Here is a 23913-nt window from a genome sequence, read left to right on the forward strand (position 1 = left end):
GAGCAACCTGGGAGGGTGGGACTGCATCACCTGGAGCTGGGATTGGGCACTGAACCCCAGCGTGGAAATGGAGCAGAACTCATCAAAGGGTGAAAACTCCTGACTCTGAGTCCATCCTGGGCCCACCTTGGGTGCAGCCCTGGCTGGGCTCTTGCACTGCCCAAGGTGGCTCCTTTGAGGCCTTTTGATAAATCCCCACTTTATTCCTTTACCTCTGCCCAGCCTCTGCTCCAGGAGCCTCTCCAGGCATCAATCACCCATCCTGGGTGCAGCCTCTGCAAGACTTTGCCCTGCCCAAGGTATTCCTATGGCAGGCCTTTACCAAACCCCCATTTTTTCCCTTTTGCAGTCCCAGGGAGCCCCTCAGGCCATGAGTACCTTCAGGCCCAGCTCCAGCTCGGCCAGCGAGCGCCGCATTTCGGCCGTGAGCGCGTTCATGCGCTCGCACTCCTGCAGGGCAACCACAGCATAGGGAGTCCTCTCCTCCAGCCTGGCCAGCAGCTCTGCCATGTTGAACTCGTCCGGGAGCTTCTCTAACATCTCCTCCAGGAGGGTTTGCACCTGTGCCAAAGGGAGGAGAGAGGGGGGAGGCCAGTGAGTGATCCCCAGGCTCGCAGCCTGAGCTGGGAGAACTGCCTCTGCCCTGTCAGTGTCTCCCAAACCATCCCTGTCAGCCCTGGGCACCTTTCAAAGAGCTAGCCCTGTCCTATTAAAATCCAAATGCTGACAGAAGTTAATGTCAGATGAGCAGCTTGCAAAATGATGGTTTCAAAATGTCCCTGTGACATGTGGCAGCCTCCTCTCTTCTCGGCTCTCTCATTTCTCCTGAGGTCACACTCACGAGGAGATGGATGGGGCTGGAGCCTCAGCTGAGCCTCAGGACAACACAGCTTATGAGCTGGTTTTCTCTGGTGTACTGATGGAGAGAGGTGATTACATAAAATTGAATTTTAAGCTGAATTTGGCATTCCGGACTAATGGAGCCACGGAAGAAAAGCATAACGAAACAAAATTAGTTTCTGGTCACCAGCACAGCTTCTTCAGAACTGTAGGTACTAAACAGGGAAATCTCCAATGCAAGAGGATTTTTGTAGTGTCTAAAAAATTAAATAAACTCCTTTCTGACAGTGAGGCATGAAGCTCCTGCTGTCCATGGGCTCAGCTGCATTTCCCAGGTTTAATGTGGAAGCTCTTTGCTTTACTTCTGAGCTGGAACCTGAGCAAGACTTCTGCTTGCTGGCACCTTTTGGGCACACATAACACAGTTAAAATTCTATGAACCCAAGTGCTAAACCTGGCATGCAGGACCAGTGCCAGCTAGGGCAGGGTAATTTTACAGCCAGGGCCACCAATATTCATATTTTGGACTCTGCACTCCGATTCCCTCCTGTTGCTGCTCTTCCCAGCCCTCAGCTCCCATCAGCAGTGATGATGTGTGGGCTGTTACTGCAGCCACACAGGTGGCTAAAGCTGGAAAAGCTCCTCAGCTGCACCTCAGGGGCACCACAGAAATATCAGCTCATTTGAAATTCCCCTGCAAGCCCCTGTGGCTCTGATTCCTTCCCAGCAATTACAGCTCGTTTGCTGTAGAGTGACCTCAGAAAGCTGTGGGAGGAACTGGACTTGTCAGTGCCTCGGGGAAAATGACAGGCTCACATTTTCCCTGGGAGCTCCCTAAAATCACCTCAGCCAAAGCAGGGCTGGATATCCCTCAGTGGAGGAGCTGAGACGAGGCTTTGCTTGCTCCCATCCAAGGACCAAGTGGAAGGGACAGCTTGGATAATGACAGGGATCACTTCAGGAAGAAAAATGAGCCGTGGGAGCATGGCCCCAGGCACAAAGCAGGTCACACTCTGCTTGCTCTCAGGCAGATTTTATTCCCAGACAGAGCCATGAGGACTTCTGTGCTCCTGTGAGAGTGCTCTTGACTGTGACCAGCAGTTTGCAGGGTGGCCATGACCTGTGGCACCACTGCTGGGGCTCTCCTTGATCATTTTGCTTCCTTGGGCTGAGGAGTTTATTGTGTTCCAATAACAAAAGGATTGTGAGGGGAGAAGAGGAACTCACATTTGCCATCTCTGAACATCTTGTTTGGCTTTGCTACCCCTGGGTTATTCCCCTCACCTCAAATTTGAGTATGAACTGAAAATTGACCATGCTGGGCACTTCTAGGAGCCCCTGAGGGAAGGCAGTCAGTTCCCCAGCTTCACAGCAAGCCAAAGGGAACTCGTGTGAAACCACAGCTTTCTATGAGCTGCAATTAGCCATTCATTAAATTGCAAATCTTCAAGCACAGAGCTGGCACCTTAAGGCTGCAGGAGTGAAAACCTGAGCATGTGTTGGCTGATTCCAGATCTCGTCAGGGGTGTTTGGGCCGTGTTTTAATGAGCTGTGAGTTTCCACAGGGAGGGCTGAGATCAGCCCAGGACACAGGTGCAGCAAAGGAGTTCAGCTGGAAAGAAGGAATTACAAGGCCCTGGGGAGCTGGGGGGACACGGTGGCAGCAGCAGGAGGAGGGCTGAGCTCTGGGTGGCACGCTGAGGGTGGCAGGCAGTGTGCCAGGGGCCCATTGCTATGCCAGTCACAGGGGCTGCACAGGGACTGCTGCTCAGGGAAGGTTTATTTGCAGCACCTTCAGAGGATGATAACGAAGGCTCTGCAGTGCACGGGGTAATTAAGAGGCACTGTCCTGTTACTGCCAGCACTCAATTACATCCCATCAGGGTGATGTTCTGCATAAAACCAGGCTTCAGGCAGGCAGAGGCAGAACACAGAACCATGGACAAGCCTGATGGATGAGACAGGCATCAAGCCCCAGCAGCTGCCCCTGAGCACTCTCCCCATCTCCTCCTGGGTGCCCACAGCCCCTGAGCACTCTCCCCATCTCCTCCTGGGTGCCCACAGCCCATGAGCACTCTCCCCATCTCCTCCTGGGTGCCCACAGCCCATGAGCACTCTCCCCATCTCCTCCTGGGTGTCCACAGCCCATGAGCACTCTCCCCATCTCCTCCTGGGTGCCCACAGCCCATGAGCACTCTCCCAATCTCCTCCTGGGTGCCCACAGCCCATGAGCACTCTCCCCATCTCCTCCTGGGTGCCCAATCACTCTCTGCACTCTCCCAATCTCCTCCTGGGTGCCCAATCACTCCCTGCACTCTCCCAATCTCCTCCTGGGTGCCCAATCACTCTCTGCACTCTCCCCATCTCCTCCTGGGTGCCCACAGCCCATGAGCACTCTCCCCATCTCCTCCTGAGTGCCCAATCACTCTCTGCACTCTCCCAATCTCTTCCTGGGTGCCCAATCACTCTCTGCACTCTCCCCATCTCCTCCTGGGTGCCCAATCACTCCCTGCACTCTCACCATCTCCTCCTGGGTGCCCAATCACTCCCTGCACTCTCACCATCTCCTCCTGGGTGCCCAATCACTCCCTGCACTCTCACCATCTCCTCCTGGGTGCCCAGTCACTTTCTGCACTCTCACCAGCTCCTCCTGGGTGCCCAATCACTCCCTGCACTCTCCCCATCTCCTCCTGGGTGCCCAATCACTCCCTGCACTCTCCCCAACTCCTCCTGGGTGCCCAATCACTCCCTGCACTCTCCCAATCTCCTCCTGGGTGCCCAATCACTCCCTGCACTCTCCCAATCTCCTCCTGGGTGCCCAATCACTCCCTGCACTCTCACCATCTCCTCCTGGGTGCTCCCAGGTCCCTGGCCCGTGCTGCTGTCCCGGGGCTGCAGCTCCAGCACGGTGCTCAGGAGCCGCTCCGAGCGCTGCGTCAGGAACCCGATCTCAGCGTTGGGGTGGAGGCCGTACAGGTAGGGAGATTCTGGAGGCAGGGCATCGTCTATGTACTGCACAGAGACATCCAGGAGCACGTTAGGAACAGCTCAGGGCACTTTGCCTGCAGAGCTTCAGTGCTGGAGTCATCCCCCCGAGAGGTCAGCCCGGGCTGAGCCAGCTCTGCCTGTGGCTGAAACATCAGGGAAGTGATGGAGGAAGGAGAGTGCAAATGTTTACAGAGCTGCTTCTGCTCCTGCTGGGAAAATTCTGTAATTGCTGGAGTTCAGCTTGGCTCCGTGTCTCGGGCTGGACCTTCTCTAGCAATTATCTGCTGTGCATTTCAGCATCAGCATCCTGAAATCTCTTGTGGGAATTGAGCTTCCAGTAGTTAAGTTTTATGAACAAAACCAGCCTGATGTGCCTCTGCATTTGTGTACAAAGAGCAGATGAGATCAGTAAGTAGATCAACAAGACCCTTCAGTGATTCTCATCAAAACTGATGATAAAAAGAGCTTGAAAGGGCCATTTTAGCAAACAGTATGTGGATGTAATTTTCCAGGAGCCCCACTTAAGTCTCGAGCACCAATACAGTTGGTGCATTCATGCATGAACAGAATGAGCCCATGATGAAGTAGCAAATTACCATTAGACTTGGCTGATCCAGGGGAATGCTGAAACATCCACAGGAACAAAACATAATGGGAAATAAGAGGAACAGTGCAGGAGCACTGCAGCCCTGTTCCTGCCTCCTAAAGCAGATTATGGGGCAGTTAGGGAAGACATTCCATTTACATGTATAAATAATGCCAGCAAACAAAGAGCTTACCTGGTGATAGCCATTATAATCCATGTTCCCTGGGAGAGGAAATCCAGGAGCAAGGCAAAGCTCTCCCTCCAGCATTTCTGGCTTGATAAATTCTTCCAGGTAGGTTCTGCAGAGCCGCCTGTCCCAGTCGTCCGTGATGTGCCCTCCGTACATGATCTCACCCACCAGGTAGCGCAGATCATCGTAGGGGACCTGGGTGTGGAGCAGGCTGGGCTGAACCCAGGCACTGCCCTGCACCCTCAGGGCTCCCCCCTCAGCAAACAAACAGCAGGCAGGAGTTAAATCCTGCCCCAGGAAAGCTGGGGCACAGCACAGTGCGAGTGGCACTGAGGTCTCCCATCTCCTCCAGAAGCGCCCCGAAATGTGAAGTTCTAAACGCAAAGACACCAAGGAAATGGCATTTCAGGACAGCTTCAAAGCCCCCAGAGAGCCCCCCCGTGGTGCCCCCACCTTGGAGCTGGCCTGCAGGTAGTTGTAGAGCACGTTGACAGAGATGGTGAGGTCCCCAGTGCTGAAGGGGTACGGGCGGTTCCAGCCCTGGGGGCCGAACTTGCGCCGCTCCGCCACCACCGCGTGGAAATAGCACAGGGCAAAGAGGATGCTCCTGAACTCCTTCTCCTGGCTGCACATCTCCAGGGTGTCCTGCAACACAGGATGGCTGCCCTCAGCCTCAGTGACTCCCACGGAACCCAAACACGCCGGGCTTTGGACAGGGTGAATCACAGAATCAGAGACCAAGGCTCAGAAGCGCCCCCAAACCATCAAGTTCCATACAACCCATGTTCCCTGGGAACATATTCCCTGCACATCTCCAGGGTGTCCTGCAACACAGGACGGCTGCCCTCAACCTCAGGGACCCCCAGGGAACCCAAACATGCCGGGCTTTGGACAGGGTGAATCACAGAGTCAGAGACCAAGGCTCAGAAACGCCCCCAAACCATCAGGTTCAACCTTTGACCAAATGCCCCCTTGCACAACTAATTGTGAACCATATTTTTTAACAATGACAGGGATGTGCCTCCACCACTTCCCTGGGCATCCTCTTCCAGAGCTTTACCAACCTTCTACTTTAGAAATTTTCCCTAACATCCAACCTGAACCTCCCCTGCTGACGCTTGTTGCCTGGGACAAGAGGCTGACCAAATTGTCCCGCAGTTCATTTTTGTTTCACACACACACGTATTTCAAAGTCAGTGGCTTTGCATTGCAGATTTATTGGCAAACTCTAGCAAATATTTTCTGACTTAATATTTGCTGTTGCCAGCTCTGAGTGGCTTTGCATAGGAACACACACAGGGAAGGAAGGAAGGACACGTGCACCCACTCAACGCCCCCGTCACCTGCATGTGCTCAACATCCCTCACCAGGAAGATGGGGAGGGAGCCACAGAATCACAGAATTCTCTGCTGGAAGGGACTCTAAAGTCCATGTTTTTCCAGCCCCTCTGCCATGGGCAGGGACACTTTCCACTATCCCAGGTTGCTCCAAGCCCCATCCAATGTTTATCTTTAAAAAATGCCACGTTAGGCCTTTAATCCTCTGAGAGCAGGACAGAGCTCAGGGTCTGTGCAGGAAAGGGGGAATCCATTACTCTAGAGGGTGCAAGGCATTGACCAAGTGCACGTGACAATCAAGAACATCCCAAAATCTGTTTTCCCCTGGATTGGGCAGCACTCTAAGCTCCCTTTATCAGCATTGTGATGAAGAACTGCTTCAAATACGTGCAGAACACCTTTCTCATTTCGGGAAACATCCCCAGAACAACCCAGTCCATTCTCATTCGGCCTCTCTTCAGCTGTCAATTCTTCTTCAGCTACAAAGCAGAACAATTTCCTCTACACAGAATAAAGGGCCTTCTTTGTAGCCTTCAGCTGAAAGCTGAATTTGAACACCTCTTCTGTATAAAGCAGGGAAATGAGGTGTAAAAGGGACCCCACCCACTCGCTTCAGGATTTCTGATAAGAGATGTTTCATAATCCTCCAGCAATTTAGAAAATGCTAATTACTATTGATTGAAATGAGCAGAGGCAGGATGAAAATGTTACTTGGGGTGAAGGTTCTCCCCTCCCTTCTTCTCCAGGACATTTTGTGGAGCTCAGGATGATGAATGGCAACAGATAAGTTTGGAATAATCTTCCCTGACCACTGGCATTAATCCTTGCAGGGTGCCTCCCCCACACCTGCTCAGCAACGTTCCCTCCTGCTCTTGGGATTCTCTCCACACCAACATTTGAGTGCAAAACCAGCTGTGAGCTGCCCCAGGACCCAGGGCCCACAATTGTTTGGGGCTGCTCTTGCTTCATCTTAAATAACAAGAAAGATTCTTGTTAAAGATTCTTCTCTGGAGAGAATCTCAGAATGCTTGGGGTTGGAAGGGACCTTAAATCCCAACCAGTTCCACCCCTGCCATGGCAGGGACACCTTCCCCTGTCCCAGGCTGCTCCAAGCCCTGTCCAACCTGGTCTTGGGCACTGCCAGGGATCCAGGGGCAGCCCCAGCTGCTCTGGGCACCCTGTGCCAGGGCCTGCCCACCCTCACAGCCAAGAATTTCTTCCCAATATCCAATGCAGATCTACCCTTCTTCAATTTGAAGACATTCCCTGTGTCCTGTCCCTCCAGGATCTTGTCCCAAGTCCCTCTCCAGCTCTCTTGGAGCCCCTTTAGGTACTGGAAAATCTCCCTGGACTCCTCTCTCCTCCAGACTGAACAAGCCCAGCTCTCTACCTCTGCCCTCAGCAGAGGTGCCCCAGCCCTCTGACCAACTCAGTGGCCTCCTCTGGACTTGTTCCAGCTGTGTTTGGGGCCCCAGAGTGGGACTCAGCACTGCAGGTGGGGCTTCACAAAAGCCAAGCAGAGATTTCTCACAAGAGAAAAGAGCCCTGCGGGATCTGCAGGCAGTGTTCCCAGCTGGATGGACAGGCTGCAATAATGTCAGCACCAGTGATCCTAAAGGGCAGTTTCCACTATCCCAGGTTGCTTCTAGCCCTGTCCAATGTTTATCTTTAAAAAATGCCACATTAGACCTTTAATCCTCTGAGAGCAGGACAGAGCTCAGGGTCTGTGCAGGAAAGGGGGAATCCATTACTCTAGAGGGTGCAAGGCATTGACCAAGTGCACGTGACAATCAAGAACATCCCAAAATCTGTTTTCCCCTGGATTGGGCAGCACTCTAAGCTCCCTTTATCAGCATTGTGATGAAGAACTGCTTCAAATACGTGCAGAACACCTTTCTCATTTCAGGAAACATCCCCAGAACAACCCAGCTCATTCTCATTCAGGTCACCTTCAGAGCCTTCTGATGGGGTCCTGCTGTGAGGGCTGGGAGAGAGGGAGTGTCAGGGTGGCAGGACATGGGACTCAGTGTCCCTAGGACAGGAATCAGCAGCAAGACGAGTGCTCAGCCCTCAACCCTTGAGGGAAATGGGGTCACAGCTGAGCCCCCCAGGCTCCATCCTGCCCTGGAGCCCTGGGCTGTTCCCAGGGAGTCCTGCAGGGATGGGATCCTGGCCTGCCCCTGTCCCGTGGTGTCCCATCAGCTCCAGCCCACCCAACCACGCTCCCATGTCGCAGACATCTTTTATGGAAAATCCTTTCTTTAGGGGTTTTTCTCCTGAGAAGCTGAGAGGCCTCAGGAACAAAATGGAACCAATGGTTATCTGCTGCTGTGGAATGCAACAGGTGCATCTGGGATTGGGCTCATGTGGTTGTTTCTAACTAATGGCCAATCACAGTCAGCTGGCTCGGACTCTCTGTCTGAGACACAAGCCTTTGTTTTTCATTCCTTTTTTTTCTATTCTCAGCCAGCCTTCTGATGAAATCCTTTCTTCTATTCTTTTAGTATAGTTTTAATATAATATACATCATAAAATAATAAATCAGCCTTCTGAAACACAGAGTCAGATCCCCATCTCTTCCCTCATCCTCAACCCCTGTGGACACGGTCACGCTCCCACCTGGCTGAAGTTGTCCAGGGCCTTGTGCAGGTTGGCGTGGATGCCGGTGGGAGCCTCGCTGGTGATTTTGATGGAGTTCTGCAGGATGCCCTGGGGGATGATGTGGCTCTCCGGGCACGGCGCCGGCTCGGCGCTCAGGAACACACGGAAATCCCGGTGGCTGCCCTGGCTGAGCTGCTCCAGCCTCTTCTCCAGGGAGCTCAGCCACTTGGCCACCAGGTGGATGTTCTGGCGGGGACAAAGGGACAAGGCTTGCTCAGTGCCCCCATCACACCCCCAGGGGCTGGGCAGGCACCAATCCAACCCACTGATGGATGCCCTCTGGTTGAAAATGGCAATGCAAGATGTTTTCAATTCCCATCTGCATGGCAGATTATCTTTGTCAAGTGACCACATTCACACCTCCCTCGGGAGGGGACACCTGCTGATAACAGCTATGGAATGTCCCTGCATGGCTGATAAGAACTACAGCATCCCATTGGCAGATGTGAGCCCAGAGGGAGGAGCCAAGCATTCCTACCCGGATATAATCCAGAAGTTTTGAGACACCACCACAGCTTCTCCACTGGATTGCCCAGAGGAACAGCAGCTGCCTCTCCTTCCCCTGGATCTTCAGAGGCAGAATCCATCCTTCTCTACAGGATCCCTGCTCCAACAGAGCCACCCCTGACACTGCAGGAGGGCTGAGCCACAATTCCAATGGTTCTGCTGCCAGCACCCTGACCCACAGGGTGTCAGGCTGGGTTCTGACTCTGGCAGTGTTGTTCTAGTGTACTGCATTGTTTATTTTATCCTTTTATTTTTTTTCTCCCTATTAAAGAACTGTAATTTCCTGCTCCCATTTTTTTGCCTGAGAGCCCCTTAATTTAAAATTTATAGCAATTGGGAGGGGTGGGGAGGGTTCACATTCTCCGTTTCAGGGGAGGCTCCTGCCTTCCTTAGCAGACACCTGGCTTTCCAAACCAAGACACCTCTGGAATTTGGGATTTGGCCCAGGGGTGTCAGAATTCAAGATATCCCTCTGGCTGCCCTAGGTGGCCAAAACCCCTGCCAGAAAGCTCAAAGACCCTGGCACAAAGCCCAAGATGCCTGTGGTTCTGATTATGACCCACAGAGCAAGTTACCAACCTTATATGAAGATCTGCAAGCCACAACAGTTTAAGTAAAATAATAGTGAATTTACCATGAAGTGAAAAATAAATTTTTAAGGTTTTTAGAATAGAAGTTCAAAGAACAAAATAGAAGAATCTAAGCGTGAAAAATAAATTTTTAAAGTTTTTATAATAGAAGTTCAAAGAACAAAATAGAAGACTCTAAGCGTGTCCAACCTTTCTCCTTCTTCTTAGCCTCCATCTTCTGCTGTAATGTTAGCACTTTTAAAATAGTTTAGAGTAGAAGCTCACTGTCTAATGTAAGTGATAAGTATTAGAAAGTAATTGTAAATATTGCACAGGTAGTTTTTAATATTAAAAAAATAACTCCACCCCAGAAGTGAGCAAAGTGCCTCAGACTGTCTTGCTGAGCAGACCTCGGCTAAACAAGAAAAATAAATTATAGATAAGATACAATAAGCAACCTTAAAACCAAAAACTGAAAAGCTCTAACTCCTTCTTTGAGCACCGAGCTGAAAAACAAAACTTTCTAATGTCTCTCAAAATCACTCTAACCAACTAAAAATCCAAAGACAGGGGTGCCTGTGTGTGGCTCCCAGCTCCAAAGAGCCAGGTGCAGCAAGAACATTTGAAAATTCAAAATAATCAGTAGAAATCAGCAAGTCACAGCTGGGCTGGTTGGGCTCTTGGTGCTGGAATTCTCCTCGTTTCAGCAATACCAGCTGAGCTTATTCCTGGGGAGAAAAAATGTTATTCCTGGGGTGTAAAGGTGTTATTCCTGGGGAGCAGAGTTGTTATTCCTGGGGAGCAGAGTTGTTACTCCTGGGTGTAAAGTTGTTATTCCTGAGCAGCAAAGTTGTTATTCCTGGGTTAGCAAAGTTGTTATTCCTCCCCCAGCCCCACCGAGCTCAGATGAAAACATTTGATCATTTTGATCAGAATGGCAGTGAGGACCTTCCATAGCATTTCCTGGGCGAACAAGTCAAGCAGGTGATTTCACAAAGTCCTTTAACACAAAAGGATTTATTTATTCATGCAACTAATTGGACACATCCCTCAGAAGATTAAGCAGAATCGTGGGGAGATGGTGAAATGGATGAAGTTAAGCCTCAGTTTTTCCCCTGGAGTCCTATACAGCATTATAGTCTCCAGGCAAGAAAACAGCTTTTTTTGTTATATTAGGAATGGGATTTGTGGGCTAAAGTAGCCTTGTGTTGAAGGCAGGTGTGCAATCCAAACTGGCTGTGTTCACAGGCACTTGGGATGGTGATTTATCCCAGCCCAAGAAAGGACAAGGAACTTGCTAAACCTAAATTAAAAGCAGCCGCCAGAAAGATAAACTGCTTGGAGGTGGCAAAGAAATTACATAAAGGAACCATATTAGAGGCTGAGAATAAATATATATCACCTAAAAATGGGGCCAGAAAGAGCTCTCATGGTTAAATAGCAGAGTAATGGAGATTATTAGGAGTAAAATTACATTCCTCAGAAAGTGGAAGTTGTGTCCAAATGAGAAAAAAACAGAAAAGAGCACAAAACCCAGCCATGGTAAAGTCAAAAAGTACTTACAAGAAGCAATTTTTTTTGAAAACCATAAAAGCTAATAATAAAGCCTTTTTCCAGAAACCAGGAACCTACCAGAGAGTCTATAAAACTGCAACATGATCAAGGTCTGTAGGGAGCGTCCATGGAAGGCCAGGCCTGCCCAAAGCAGCCCAAATTTGCAGGAATATTCCCTGGGGAGGCTCTCACTGTTCCAGCCTGGTGGAATCACTGGAACCCTGAGGCTGGAGATGCCCCTGGAGATCCCCCAGGCCACCCTCCTGCTCCCAGCAGGGTCATCCAGAGCAGGTTTTTAACTGGGTCCAGTTGGGTTTTTGGATTTTTGCGAGGCTGAAGTCTCCACAACCTGTCTGGGCAGAGTGTGCCAGTGTTCAACCACACTCACAGTAAAAAACTTAAATCAAAAAATAGTATAAGATAGTGAAATGAAATGAATGTTTAAGGGAAAATTGTATCTCAATTTTAACCCTTAGCTTCTTGCTCTTTCCCTCAGCTCCACTATGAGGACTTTGACTCCCTCTTCTACCAGGAGGGATTTAAACTCACAAATAAACCAAATTTATCCAAATCCCAGCTGTCTCTGAGCCAAACCCCAGCTTCTGGAGGTTAAATAACCCCGGCCTCTCCCCATATAACAGATGCTTCATCTCTTACTTGTTGCAAGGACTCTCAAGCTGAAGCAGCAGATGAGGAGCTGTTCAGAGGAGTCCATGAGGTAATAAATAGGAAGAGGTCTCTGGGAGCAGATGGGCTCACCCCAAAGGGACCCCACATGTGCAGGGTGTGCAGCACAGCTCAGGAGGCAGCAGTGTTGACATGACCCAGCCTGGCAGGGGCTCCAGCAGGGCAGGAGTCCCTCCCCAGCAGCATCAGCTAGGAAAGAACAGCAATCTCAAAGCTCCAGCCCATTTTAGAGAGCTCAGATATGTGAGGAGATCACAGTCTGGGCTGGTGGGTGGGTGGGGTGGGGCGGAGGTGCTGTTCTGGTCCCCAGGCTGGGTTTGAGCAGTGCTGGACGCTGGAGGGGTCACTCAGTCCCTGCTGGGCAAGAGGGACATGGCCAAGGAGCAGCCTGGGGGACAAGGAGCTGTCCCAGCTGTCCCCAGGGATGTCCCAGCCCGTGGAATCCTGCTCAGCAGGAGCAGGAGAGGGCAGGAGTGTTGGTAGGGAGGGTGTTTGCCTTCCCCAGTCAGCACAGGGTGTGACAGAGCCCCTGCCTGCCCGGGGAAATGGGGAATGCATTCCTTCCCTGGCTCCCGTGCCTGGCAGCTTTGGCTTTCCCTGTTGCATTGTCTGGATCTCAATCTCCCTTTTAACCCCACATTCTGCCCCCTCCCACCCCTGGGCAGTGAGGGAGCAGCAGGTGGGGCTCAGTTTCCACCTGGGGTTAAACACAGCAGCTCATCCCCACAAATTCCTTTTTGGGGGCTGGAGAGGGGATTTCCCCAGGCCCTGCACAGAGCTGGAATTGTCTCTGTGGGGTTCCTGTATCCCCAGGCACGGATTTTGATCAATACCAGCTCTTTATCCTCCCCAAACCAGTATTGTTGAGGTAAAAGGGAATTTCTCACAGGCTACCAACCAGCTAAAACACAGCCAACAGGGGTAAGGAGGCTACTGATGGAGTTTTAACTCTTCACCGTATCATAAAAGCATCTGGAAGAGCAAATGATTGGTGAGCTGACAAAATAACTCATAAGACAAAGCCATTTCAAGTCTTGCAAATAAAGGCTGGTAGTGAAGAGCTGCAGGAGGATGCCATCATTCTAAGTGACTGGCAATGACACTGCAGCAGGAATTCACTGGTGATAGATGCAAAGGAATGCACTCAGGAAAACAACCCCAGCTACAGATACACACACTGATGGCTTCAGAATTAACTATTATCACTCAGGGAAGGGAGCTCAGAGTCCTCACAGTTATTTCCTGCAAATAACAGTTCAGTGCTCGGCAATGCAAGAGGAGAGGGACAGAGAATAAAGCTGCAAAGGGGATTTTGCCACTCCATAAATCCATGGTGGGCCTTCATCTTGTAAACAGCACCCAGCTCCCACTGCTCTTAAATCCTGAAGGATTTAACTCCCACAAAAGCAGACACTACATCAGGAGGGCCTCACCCACTGGAGAGAGCAGAGCCTGGGGTGGAGGGAGGGAGTGAAGGGTGAGCAGAGCAGGCTGCAAGAAAGTGGAAGTGCATTTTCATATGGCACAGAACTAAACTGCCAATTTACTGCTTCAGGGTGTTAGGGGACTTGAGAGAATCACAGAGTGCAGCTGAGCTGGAAGGCACAGAGAGAAACAGAATTGTTAATGCTGGAAAAAAGCTTTAAAAAAAAAAAAGCTTTAAACTCAGCAAATCCATCATCCCAGCAGCACCAGCGTGGCCAGCAGGAACCCAGGTCCCCAGTGCCACAGCCACAGGGGTTTTGAGCCCTTCCAGGGGTGGTGATGCCATTTCTGCCCTGCTCCAGCACCCCTGCCCTTCCCTGAGACTGTGGATGTGCTGGCAGTGCCAGGGGCTGGTGCCACACAGGGACATCCCAGGGGCTCCCCAAGGGGACACAGAAACCCCTGCTGGCTTTCCAGGTGAGCCAGGCACGGGCAGATCCCAGCTGGGATGGGGGATGAACACTGTGGAAAGGAAAAGCTGAGGTGCTTCAGGCTGGGACAGAGAGGTGGCTGCTGTCACTTCTGTCAGCATTTGAAGCTGCTGGAGGGATGGGTCAGCACTCAGAGAGGGACCAGGGGGTGTGAGCCAAGAGAATTGTTGTTTCAGACACTTTGCTGCCTCCTGTTCTGCTGCCCCAAATCTGATTGATGCGGCTGGGAACAATATTTTTATTTAGAACTGCAGAAACTCAGTCTCCTCACCTGAAGTGACTTAGGGTTGTGCTCACACTGTGTGAATGGAGTTTGGGGTGTGGGGGGAGATGAGAGGAGATGCCTGGGCAAAGGGATTGTTCTGGGGTTGTTTTCTCACAAACAAGGACTGTGTGAGGAGCAGTAGGCAAAATGCAATTACACCTGAGTGCTGCTGCACAGGTGCACTCAGGATTTCAGGATTTTGGGAGATCAGATCATCCCAGGGTCCAGACAACCCGTTCACTCTACAAACACACAAATCAAACAATGAGGAAGGAGTGGACAGGAACCTGCAACCAAAGTGCTGCCAACACCACAGAGATTTTATAAAGCTGGGAAAGAGCTCAACAAAATATCAAAAGAAAAATCATGCATTAAGTATCAGTTTAATCATAGTCTGCATATCTGACCTTAAGTGTTTTCATCTCTAATTGGTAGTTTCTTCCCACATCTGCTTTTGTGGTGTTAGATGCCTCAAAAATAATTGCTTTTGCTTGTGTTGACATGACACCAGTGATCATTATTTGTGGGTATCACTGCCTGCTAACAGCCAACTTAGGGAATATTTCCAGTCCAGTAATAATTGAGTGCATTTATATCCTGTCCTTTTGTGATAGAAGGAATGAAAAAGAGGAATAGATGCAGCCAAACATGGGCTGGTACTAAGAATTCATAATTCAAATGAATATATCTGCCCAGGCCAGACAGGGACGCTGCAGAAGGGATTCACAGGTTGGAGAGAAACTTTGCCAATTAATTCTCAACAGACAGGTAACAAAACCTGAAAGAACACATCTAATGAGAACACGTGGTCAGAGTAACTGAGAGATGAGTCAGTTATCAGTAACTGAGAGATGGGTCAGTTATCAGTAACTGAGAGATGGGTCAGTTATCAGTAACTGAGAGATGGGTCAGTTATCAATAATGAGACAGAGTGGGCAATGTGAAACAGCCCCCTGCACACTGACCATCCTCTGCACACTGACCATCCTCTGCACACTGACCATCCCCTGTGCACTCACTGGCTGTCAACACTGACCATTCACATTGCCCACCCACACTGCCCATCCCCTGCTCTCTGACCATCCCCACTGCCCATCCCATCCCATCCCATCCCATCCCATCCCATCCCAGCCCATCCCCACTGCCCATCCCATCCCATCCCATCCCATCCCATCCCATCCCATCCCATCCCCATCCCCATCCCATCCCATCCCAGCCCATCCCCACTGCCCATCCCATCCCATCCCCACTGCCCATCCCATCCCATCCCATCCCCATCCCCATCCCATCCCATCCCATCCCAGCCCATCCCCACTGCCCATCCCATCCCATCCCCACTGCCCATCCCATCCCATCCCATCCCATCCCATCCCATCCCATCCCCATCCCCATCCCATCCCATCCCATCCCATCCCCATCCCCATCCCATCCCATCCCATCCCATCCCATCCCATCCCCACTGCCCATCCCATCCCATCCCCATCCCCATCCCATCCCATCCCTATCCCCATCCCATCCCATCCCATCCCCATCCCTGTGCTGTTTCCCCTCTCAGGGCAGTGCTGCAGGGCCATGGGAGCACCAGAGTTTTCCTTTGGGAGGAGTTCCCTGCCGAGCCCCTGTGCTTGCACAGGCAGAACACAGATCACAGCCAGCATTGCCATGGCAACCATCAGGGACAGCACCACATGGACACGGAGCAGCACAGGCTCCCCTCCCTGTGCTGGCAGCACCTGGGGACCCTGCCCTGCCCCAGAGTGCCCCTCTCCTCCAGCCCTCCTCACAAATCCCTCCTGCAGCAAAGAAAACTGATGTTTGTACAAAGCCTCATTCTCTGGGAGACCTCAGGGAAAACATTCCCTGGTTTTCCATCCCTGTGCCAGCCAGGCTGCCCAGCCAGAGCCAGCCCAGCCCTGCCCCTGCTCACTGCATGGTGCTGGGGGACCCCAGGGGACAGGGAAGGGCACTGCTGTGCCCAGGGCTTGGCCTGGCCAGGAGATGCCACCAGCCTGGCCTGGGATGTGGTGTCAGAATCACAGAACCATGGGAAGGGGTGGGTTGGGAGGGACCTGAAAGCTCATCCAATTCCAACTCCTTGTCATGGGCAGGGACACCTTCCCCTGTCCCAGGGACATCTCCCACTGTCCCAGGGACATCTCCCACCGTCCCAGGGACACCTTCCCCTGTCCCAGCTGCTCCCAGCCCTGCCCAGCCTGGCCTTGGGCACTGCCAGGGACCCAGGGGCAGCCACAGCTGCTCTGGGCACCTGTGCCAGGGCCTGCCCACCCTGCCAGGGAACAATTCCTCATTCCCAAGATCCCATCTAAACCCACTCTCTGTCAATGGGAGCCATTCCCTGTGTCCTGTCCCTCCATCCCTTTCCAAAGTCCATCTCCAGCTCTCTCAGAGCCCCTTCAGGCCACACTCAGTTCACTTCAGAGCAATCCTCAGCCTGAACACCCCCAGCTCTCCCAGCAGAGCTGCCCCATCCCTCTGATCACCCTGGCGCCTCCTCTGGACCTGTGCTCCAGCTGACCCTGCTGGAGCAGAGGGGTCTCCAGATGATCTCCAGAGGTCCTTCCAACCCATCCTGGGACTCTGGGATTTCTGATACAGTGATGAATCTCACACAGTTTTGCTCCAGGAGCTCACTGTTATTCAATTTAATCCATGAACCTGACTCAGTGAAGCAGCAACCAAGGAAAATGGAAAGATGCTCAAGAATTAAATTAACTTGATCACAAAGAGAGGGAAGTGACATTTTGGCTAATGGGTGAAGACTACAATTAAATTGGGAATATCTAAAGTCTGAGCTCTTCCCTGCATCAGTGCATTCAAACATGCATCTGAACAAACACAAACAAATTTCTCTGTGTCTTTGCTGTTTAGCTGATCAACCCCATTTGGGACTGGGGTGGCCACTGGGTCAGCAAAGGCTTCTGAGAGGGAGACAGAGCAGACAGAGCTGGTGCTGACTCATGGCTGAGTGCAAAAAGCTCCTTCCTGCCTGCACAGAGGGCACTGCAGGCAGCAGGGACACCGGATCCATGGACAGGCAGAATGGGAATGCAGAGATCTCAGAGCCACTGGGGTGGAGACACCTCTGGCATCCCCCTCTGCCCAAAGCAGGGCCAGGCAGTGCAGTGACCCAGGAACAGGCCCAGGAGCTTTTGGATGTGTCCAAGGATGAAAACACCACAAACTGCACAGGCAACCCCATCCCCTGTTTGGCCATTCACACGGGGAAAAAAAAAATGGTATTTACATTTCAATGGAATTTCCTGAATTTCAGGTTGTCCCCATCACCAGACACCACTGGGAGAGCCTGGTCTTTACTGCCCACCCCCCAGGCTGATGGAACCATCTCTTCTCCAGGCTGCACAGAGCATCTCCAGCTGTGGGCCCAGCTGCTCCTGCCCCCAGAGCCACGAGGAGCTGGCAGTGAGCTCTGCCTGCACCCCCCAATGGAATGCAGAGGCTTCCAGGCCCTCCAAAGCTCTCAAGTGTTGCTAAGGAGACCCAGAGGCTGAACCTGCTATAAATGGGGTTTTTGTGGAGCTCAGAGATCAAGCTCAGCCCTTCAGCACCAATGGCAGGAGCAGAGCAGCTGCTGGGCTTGAGCTGGGCTGTTCTGCAGCCCTCAGGCAACAAAGGCTCCTTTAAAGAGCTGCATTTTGGCCTCAGGGGCTCCTCTTCTGCAGCTGGACCATTTGTATTTGTAGAGAATCATTTTAGCTGTGGGTTCACTCACCTGTCAGCACCCTGTACCAGAGCTCAGCAAAGCTGAAGCCACCAGACAGGAACAGCACGGGTGCTGAAGGGGCAGGGAGCTCTGGCCAGGCTCTGCCAGGGTGAGGGGGATTATCTGCCCATGGAAATGCAGGATTGGGAGGATTTCTGCTGTTCTTTCTCATTAAATAAGTAATTTATAAAAAGCTCCATTTTCAGAGTGAGCTGAGGAACTTTTCCCAGGGTGTTTTTGTCTTTGTTTTGCCTCCTGTGGTGTCAGAAGGCAACAGGACTGAGAGGAAGTGGCCCTAGGACAGCCCTTCCCAGCACAGCAGTGATCCTGCTCCTGTCATCCAACAAAAACCTCCCAAACCTCATTCACTGGCTCATTAATGCTCCAAGATGTGACTCCCATTATGTCTGGTCCCAATCAAGAACCAGTAATGAGCCACGTGTGAAAAAGCCACCCAGATGATCCCCTCAGGTGTTTGTCCTGGAGGACGTGGGTGTGAGCTCCACGTGAGCTGAGCTGTTGGTCAGGGATGATAAAATACAGGAGCAAAGCTAACAGTTGCTTTTTGTCTGCTCAAAAACAAATGGGAAGCCTGGGTATAACTGTGCTGTGGGTGGGATACAGCCTTCAAATAATGAGTTTAATTAATCTGGGTAAAACTACCCTGAGATCTGCTCTGGCCTCTCTTTTATTATTAATGCAATGATCCACAAATCCTGTGGCACTTTCGTAAATTGAGTCATCTGTGTCATTCCAGATCTTGTACAAACACTCCTGGAGCTGTTTGTGAGGCATTTGTCACCAAAGCCTCTCAGGAAAGATCTTGCTAGATAAACCAAATGGCAAATGCTGCTCTGATCCCCCCCTGAGTGAAGCAGAGCCCAACCATCCCATGCCACCCCTCCATGGCAGGGACACCTCCAATTGTCCCAGGCTGCTCCAGCCTGGCCTTGGGCACTGCCAGGGATCCAGGGGCAGCCCCAGCTGCTCTGGGCACCCTCCCAGGGAGGAATTCTGCTGATTTAGCCTTCAGTGTCTGCCTAACCTCTTACTGATTGCTCCGACTGCCAGAGAAGATGGGAATGGATGCAATAAAAACCCTTCAGGCCCCCAGTGCTTGTCTGTTAGCACTGAAACAGCACATGGGGCCTGGCACTGCTGACAGATCCTTTACAGCAGCACACCAGCACTGTAGAAAAGAACTTTTCACTCTGCATTACTGAATGGCTCAAAAAGCTGCATATTTCCATCTGCACCACCTCAAAGGCAGATGCCAGGATTGCAGCCCTCTGTATATTAAAAGCTCTAGAGGAGCTCAGCATTGTTTACCTAAGAGGGAGCTTGCAAAAAAAAAAAGGCAAAAATTAGGATCAAAATATCAAGGATATTTAATTTCAATTCATAACCAGGCCTGCAGGCTCAGATCAGGGCTCAGAGCTTTGTCTTAATCTAATTTTATGCAAACAATTCAGTGATAATGAAAGTTTATATAATCCACATCAAGGAAATCAGAGGGGTTCCCAGAACCTGTAATGAGAGCTGACATCAGCGAGTGCACATCAGGAAACCCAAAGGCTCCCTGAATGAAGGGCTCCAGAGAGCACCTGACAGAGACAGAGCTCCCTCCACACCCCAGAGCCTCTGAGGCACTTTGTGGGGCTGGGATGAGAGCTGGCAGCATTTCCCCACTTTGGGATGCTCGGGGGTATTGATGCAGGGCATCCTCAAGGTAGGGAATAATGAGCTCTGACCCCTGGTTCAGGAGGCTGAACAAAGAATATTGCTTTATTAAGCTATACTATATTACACTAATACTTTATTGTAACTATACTAAAAAATACTAAAGAAAAACCCATGACTGTCCCGAAAAGTCACAACACAGCTTTGACCCCATTGGCCAATGAATCCAAAAAAACCCTCACCAGGGTCCAATTAACAAATCCCTCAGTGAACAATCTCCATAACACATTCCACATGTGCAAAAACAACAGGAGCAGCAAGTGGAGATGAGAATTGTTTTCTCTTCTCCCTCTGTGCTTCTCACTGCCTTCCCCAGGAGAAATCCTGGGAGAGGGAATTCTGTCTCTGCCTTCCCCAGGAAAAATCCTGGGAGAGGGAATTCTGTCTCTGCCTTCTCCAGGAAAAATCCTGGGAAAGGGAATTATGTCTCTGCCTTCCCTAGGAGAAATCCTGAGAAAGGGAATTCTGTCTCTGACTTCCCCAGGAGAAATCCTGAGAAAGGGAATTCTGTCTCTGACTTCACCAGGAGAAATCCTGAGAAAGGGAATTCTGTCTCTGCCTTCCCTAGGAAAAATCCTGGGAGAGGGAATTATGTCTCTGATTTCTCCAGGAAAAATCCTGGGAAAGGGAATTATGTCTCTGCCTTCCCCAGGAGAAATCCTGGGAGAGGGAATTATGTCTCTGCCTTCTCCAGGAAAAATCCTGGGAAAGGGAATTATGTCTCTGCCTTCCCCAGGAGAAATCCTGGGAAAGGGAATTCTGTCTCTGCCTTCCCCAGGAGAAATCCTGAGAAAGGGAATTCTGTCTCTCTCTGTTCAGGGTACGTGAATAGCACCCAGGGGAGCCAGCCCCACTGCAGAGTTCCCTCCCTGAGTGGCCCCTCCGTGCTCTCAGAGGTGCAGGGGCAGAGGAAGAGCCCAGGGGCTCTCAGGACAGAGCTCTTCATTCAGTCATGGAGCAAACCAAGGCCCAGGGAGGTGTGGAACAGGTTCCTGCACTGCACACCTGTCATAATCCACTAGTGATGGTTCCATAACTGATCCCAGAGTGCAAAAACAACACAGAGAGGATTTCAGCATCAATAAACCAACTGCAGTTTGCCCATTCTTCTCCTCCTGGAGGAGGTGCCATTGTATTTAGCAAGCAGAGCATAAAATTCAGCTTTACCTTTTGCACTGAAGTTTTCAGTCTTTTTGTGAAGGGACCAAAACCATGACAGGGAAGTGCAAACTTAGGTTAGACAATCTCACAGCCTTTGCTGTGCTCCCCTTCGCCTCCCTGGGTAGCTGAAGAGACAAAATCAGCCTGGGAGGCCCTGCTTAGCTCCTTCAAGCTGTCTCTTCCTTCCCAGACAGTCCAGATACACACTCACACTAAAATGGTTCTCTTGTGAGGGGACCAAAACCCTGACAGGGAAATACTGATTTAAGGTACACAACCACAGAGCTCTTGCTTCCCTGGGTAGGTGAAGGGACTAATCTGCCTGGGAGGCCGAAATTTGCTTAATTTCTGCAAATTGCCCCTACAAATTTCTTCAAATTGCCCACCACCAGCTCCAGGAGGAGAAACCCAACCTGACAGAGCCTGATCCCAGGCAGAGGTGGCTGCTGGGGACACACAGGTGACACCGTGTCCATGTCCCCTCACGGAGGGGACACCAAGCTGGGTGAGGAGCAGGACTGGCCCCCAGCCCCGTACCTGGAGGATGACCCAGTGTCCCTCCTTTGCAGCCACATCCAGAGCTTGTTCAGCCACCAGCTCCTGGCCTTGTCCAAGGGAAACGTTGTGGAGGTTCCTGTGGTTGAAGGTGTAGCCCAGCTTCTTCCCTGGGAGGGAACAAGGAGTGAGTGCAGGTGCCAAACCCTCACACATGAGCTCTCACACTCCTGATATCACTTCTCTTGTCACCTCTCCTTGCCCAAGTGCTCACCCAGCAGCAGCTTCCCCCAAACTCTTTTAATTACAGTGCAGCATCCACACAAAGGTGCCTCATTACCAAGCGCTCCTTGTTTAAAGAACATTATTCCCCTGCAACCTGGTGTAAAAACACATTTTACAGTGATCAGAAATGAAAATCTTTTCCTGCTGATTAGCCAGGCTTTGAACACCCACACTGGGTGGGGAAAAGCCCCTGCAATGCAGGCTGGGCTTGGAGAGGGCAGCTGGAATGAAATGAAATCCCTGGGAGCTTCCTCAAGCAAGGCCTCCCAGGTGTCTGGGGCTTGGAGAGCAGAGAGAAACCCTCCAGGTTTCTCAGCAAAGCCCATGGGAAGGGGCTTGGGGTGGTTTGGGACAGATCCCAGTGTCCCTCCAGGGCAGGCTCACTCTGCAGTGCTGGGAGGAGGGAATCACAACTGATATTCATTTATCACTCATCCCCTGCCTTGGGCTGGTGCCCTGGCTCTGGGATTTGCCCCATCTCTGTGATTTTCCCCTCTCCAGGCAGGTGCAGCCCCACATCCCTGTCATTCCCTGCCCTGCAGCTCCTCCTGTCCCCTCACTGGTCTCTGATGATCCTTCAGCCTCCCCTGGTCCCTCTGGAGCATCCCAGTGGCTCAGATCATTTCTGTGCTCATGGCTGCAAATCCCCTGGCCAGGCTTTGGGTCTGTCCTGCTGCTCCTCTCACAGCACAACCAGCTCTCCCTGCTCTGTGCACCTCAGAAGAAAAACCCAATGTGTGCTGCAGGAGAAAACAGCCCCACAAACATCCCCAGGATGGGCTTGGCTCAGCCAGGGAGCCAGGACTCATCCCCACAGTGATCCCTGGGGATTGCCCACACTTATCTCTGCATGCAGGTCTGCCTTCCTGCAGGTGGTGTGCCCTGAATTCCCAGTTCCTGCCAAAAGCAGGCAGGTTTCAGAGAGAAACAAGGAAGAGATTTGTCTTGCAAGGCTTAGGAACCATCTCGTGGTACAGGACTGGGAACAGATGGCCATGAGGAGAACAAACCTCCAAACTCCAGCTCTCTGCTGAGCCTCAGCACAGCTTCCCCTGGGACACAGCTCTGCCCCCATCTCAGAGCTCCCAGCTCTCCTTCCCAGCTCTCTTGCCCACCATCTCTGGCTGCTGCCAACTTTCAAAGCTGCTGATCTTCTCCTCTGCCTTCATGATCCTCTGCCTGGAGAGGGGATGGGGCAAATCAGAGAGCCAGGCAGTCCCAGACATCTTTATGGAAAATCCTTCCCTTGGGATTTTTCCTCCTGAGAAGCTGAGAGGCCTCAGGAGCAAAATGTACCCAATGGTTATCTGCTGCTGTGGAATGCAACAGGGGCATCTGGGATTGGGCTCATGTGGTTGTTTCTAATTAATGGCCAATCACAGCCCAGCTGGCTCGGACAGTCTGAGCCACAAGCCTTTGTTATTCATTCTTTCCTTTTCTATTCTTAGCCAGCCTTCTGATGAAATCCTTTCTTCCATTCTTTTAGTATAGTTTTAATATGATATATATAATAAAATAATAAATCAGCCTTCTGAAACATGGAGTCAGATCCTCATCTCTTCCCTCATCCTCAGACCCCTGTGAACACACCCCAGGCCAGGGGATGAGTAATAAATGAGCATCTATTGTTGTTATTATTATTATTATTATTATTATTATTATTATTATTATTATTATTATTATTATTATTATTATTATTATTATTTCCACTGCAGAGGGGTATCAGTGAGCCTGCCCTGGCAGTGCCAGCCCTGCTCCCTCCTTGCTGGCTGCACAGGGGAGGGGATGGGCACTCAGGGAGGGCACAAAGCCCTTCCAGCCCAGCAGTGATTGCTGCAGAGCCCTCCCTGTGATGCCAAGGAAAGATCCCATGGGTGGGCAGCATCTGCAAGAAGCTGACTTCCATTCACAGGAATTATCCAGCACTTTAATAAAACCTAATGAAGGACAGAGAAATGTTAATAACAAGCAAAACCCCAGTGAGGCAGCTGGAAGGCCAGTGCAGCTGCTCTGTGGCAGTGATTTTCTTTAATTTCTTCTCTTTTTGCTGCTTCTTGCTGTAACTTTTCTGGCTGGCTAACCCCAGGTGCTCAGCTACGCTCATCTTTACAATTCCAATTAAAGCACACATGGTTTGATTTTACTGCTTCATTTCCCATACAAGGAAATAACAGGGAGAGACAGGATCACCAGGGTGGCTCCAAAGGGAAGGCAGGAACACCACAGGAGCTTCTTTTGGGGGTGTGCCTTTAATTTCCAGTAATGGCACCTGGTTTGGGGGCAGAAAGAGCTTGAAATGCAAAGCTGAGCCCAAGAATTCCCCAGAATGAGCAAAGTTGAACAGCTCTGACAGCTGCTCCTGGCCATGTTGGTAAAGGCTCACTCAAAGA

The 23913-nt window shown here is 51.2% G+C and overlaps 1 protein-coding gene across 1 annotated transcript in view; it reads right to left on the bottom strand.

Annotated features, from left to right (window-relative positions):
• Positions 1-23913, bottom strand: part of LOC118693885 (dynein axonemal heavy chain 9-like) — a 142498-nt gene that overhangs the window by 13683 nt on the left and 104902 nt on the right. Inside the window, 6 exon segments of the mRNA XM_054516895.1 lie at positions 379-561; positions 3682-3852; positions 4608-4799; positions 5058-5249; positions 8561-8788; positions 21281-21408. Coding sequence (XP_054372870.1) covers positions 379-561; positions 3682-3852; positions 4608-4799; positions 5058-5249; positions 8561-8788; positions 21281-21408 — 1094 coding nt within the window.

The sequence above is a fragment of the Molothrus ater genome, chromosome 19, assembly GCF_012460135.2.
Source record: "Molothrus ater isolate BHLD 08-10-18 breed brown headed cowbird chromosome 19, BPBGC_Mater_1.1, whole genome shotgun sequence".
In the NCBI taxonomy this organism is placed as follows: domain Eukaryota; kingdom Metazoa; phylum Chordata; class Aves; order Passeriformes; family Icteridae; genus Molothrus; species Molothrus ater.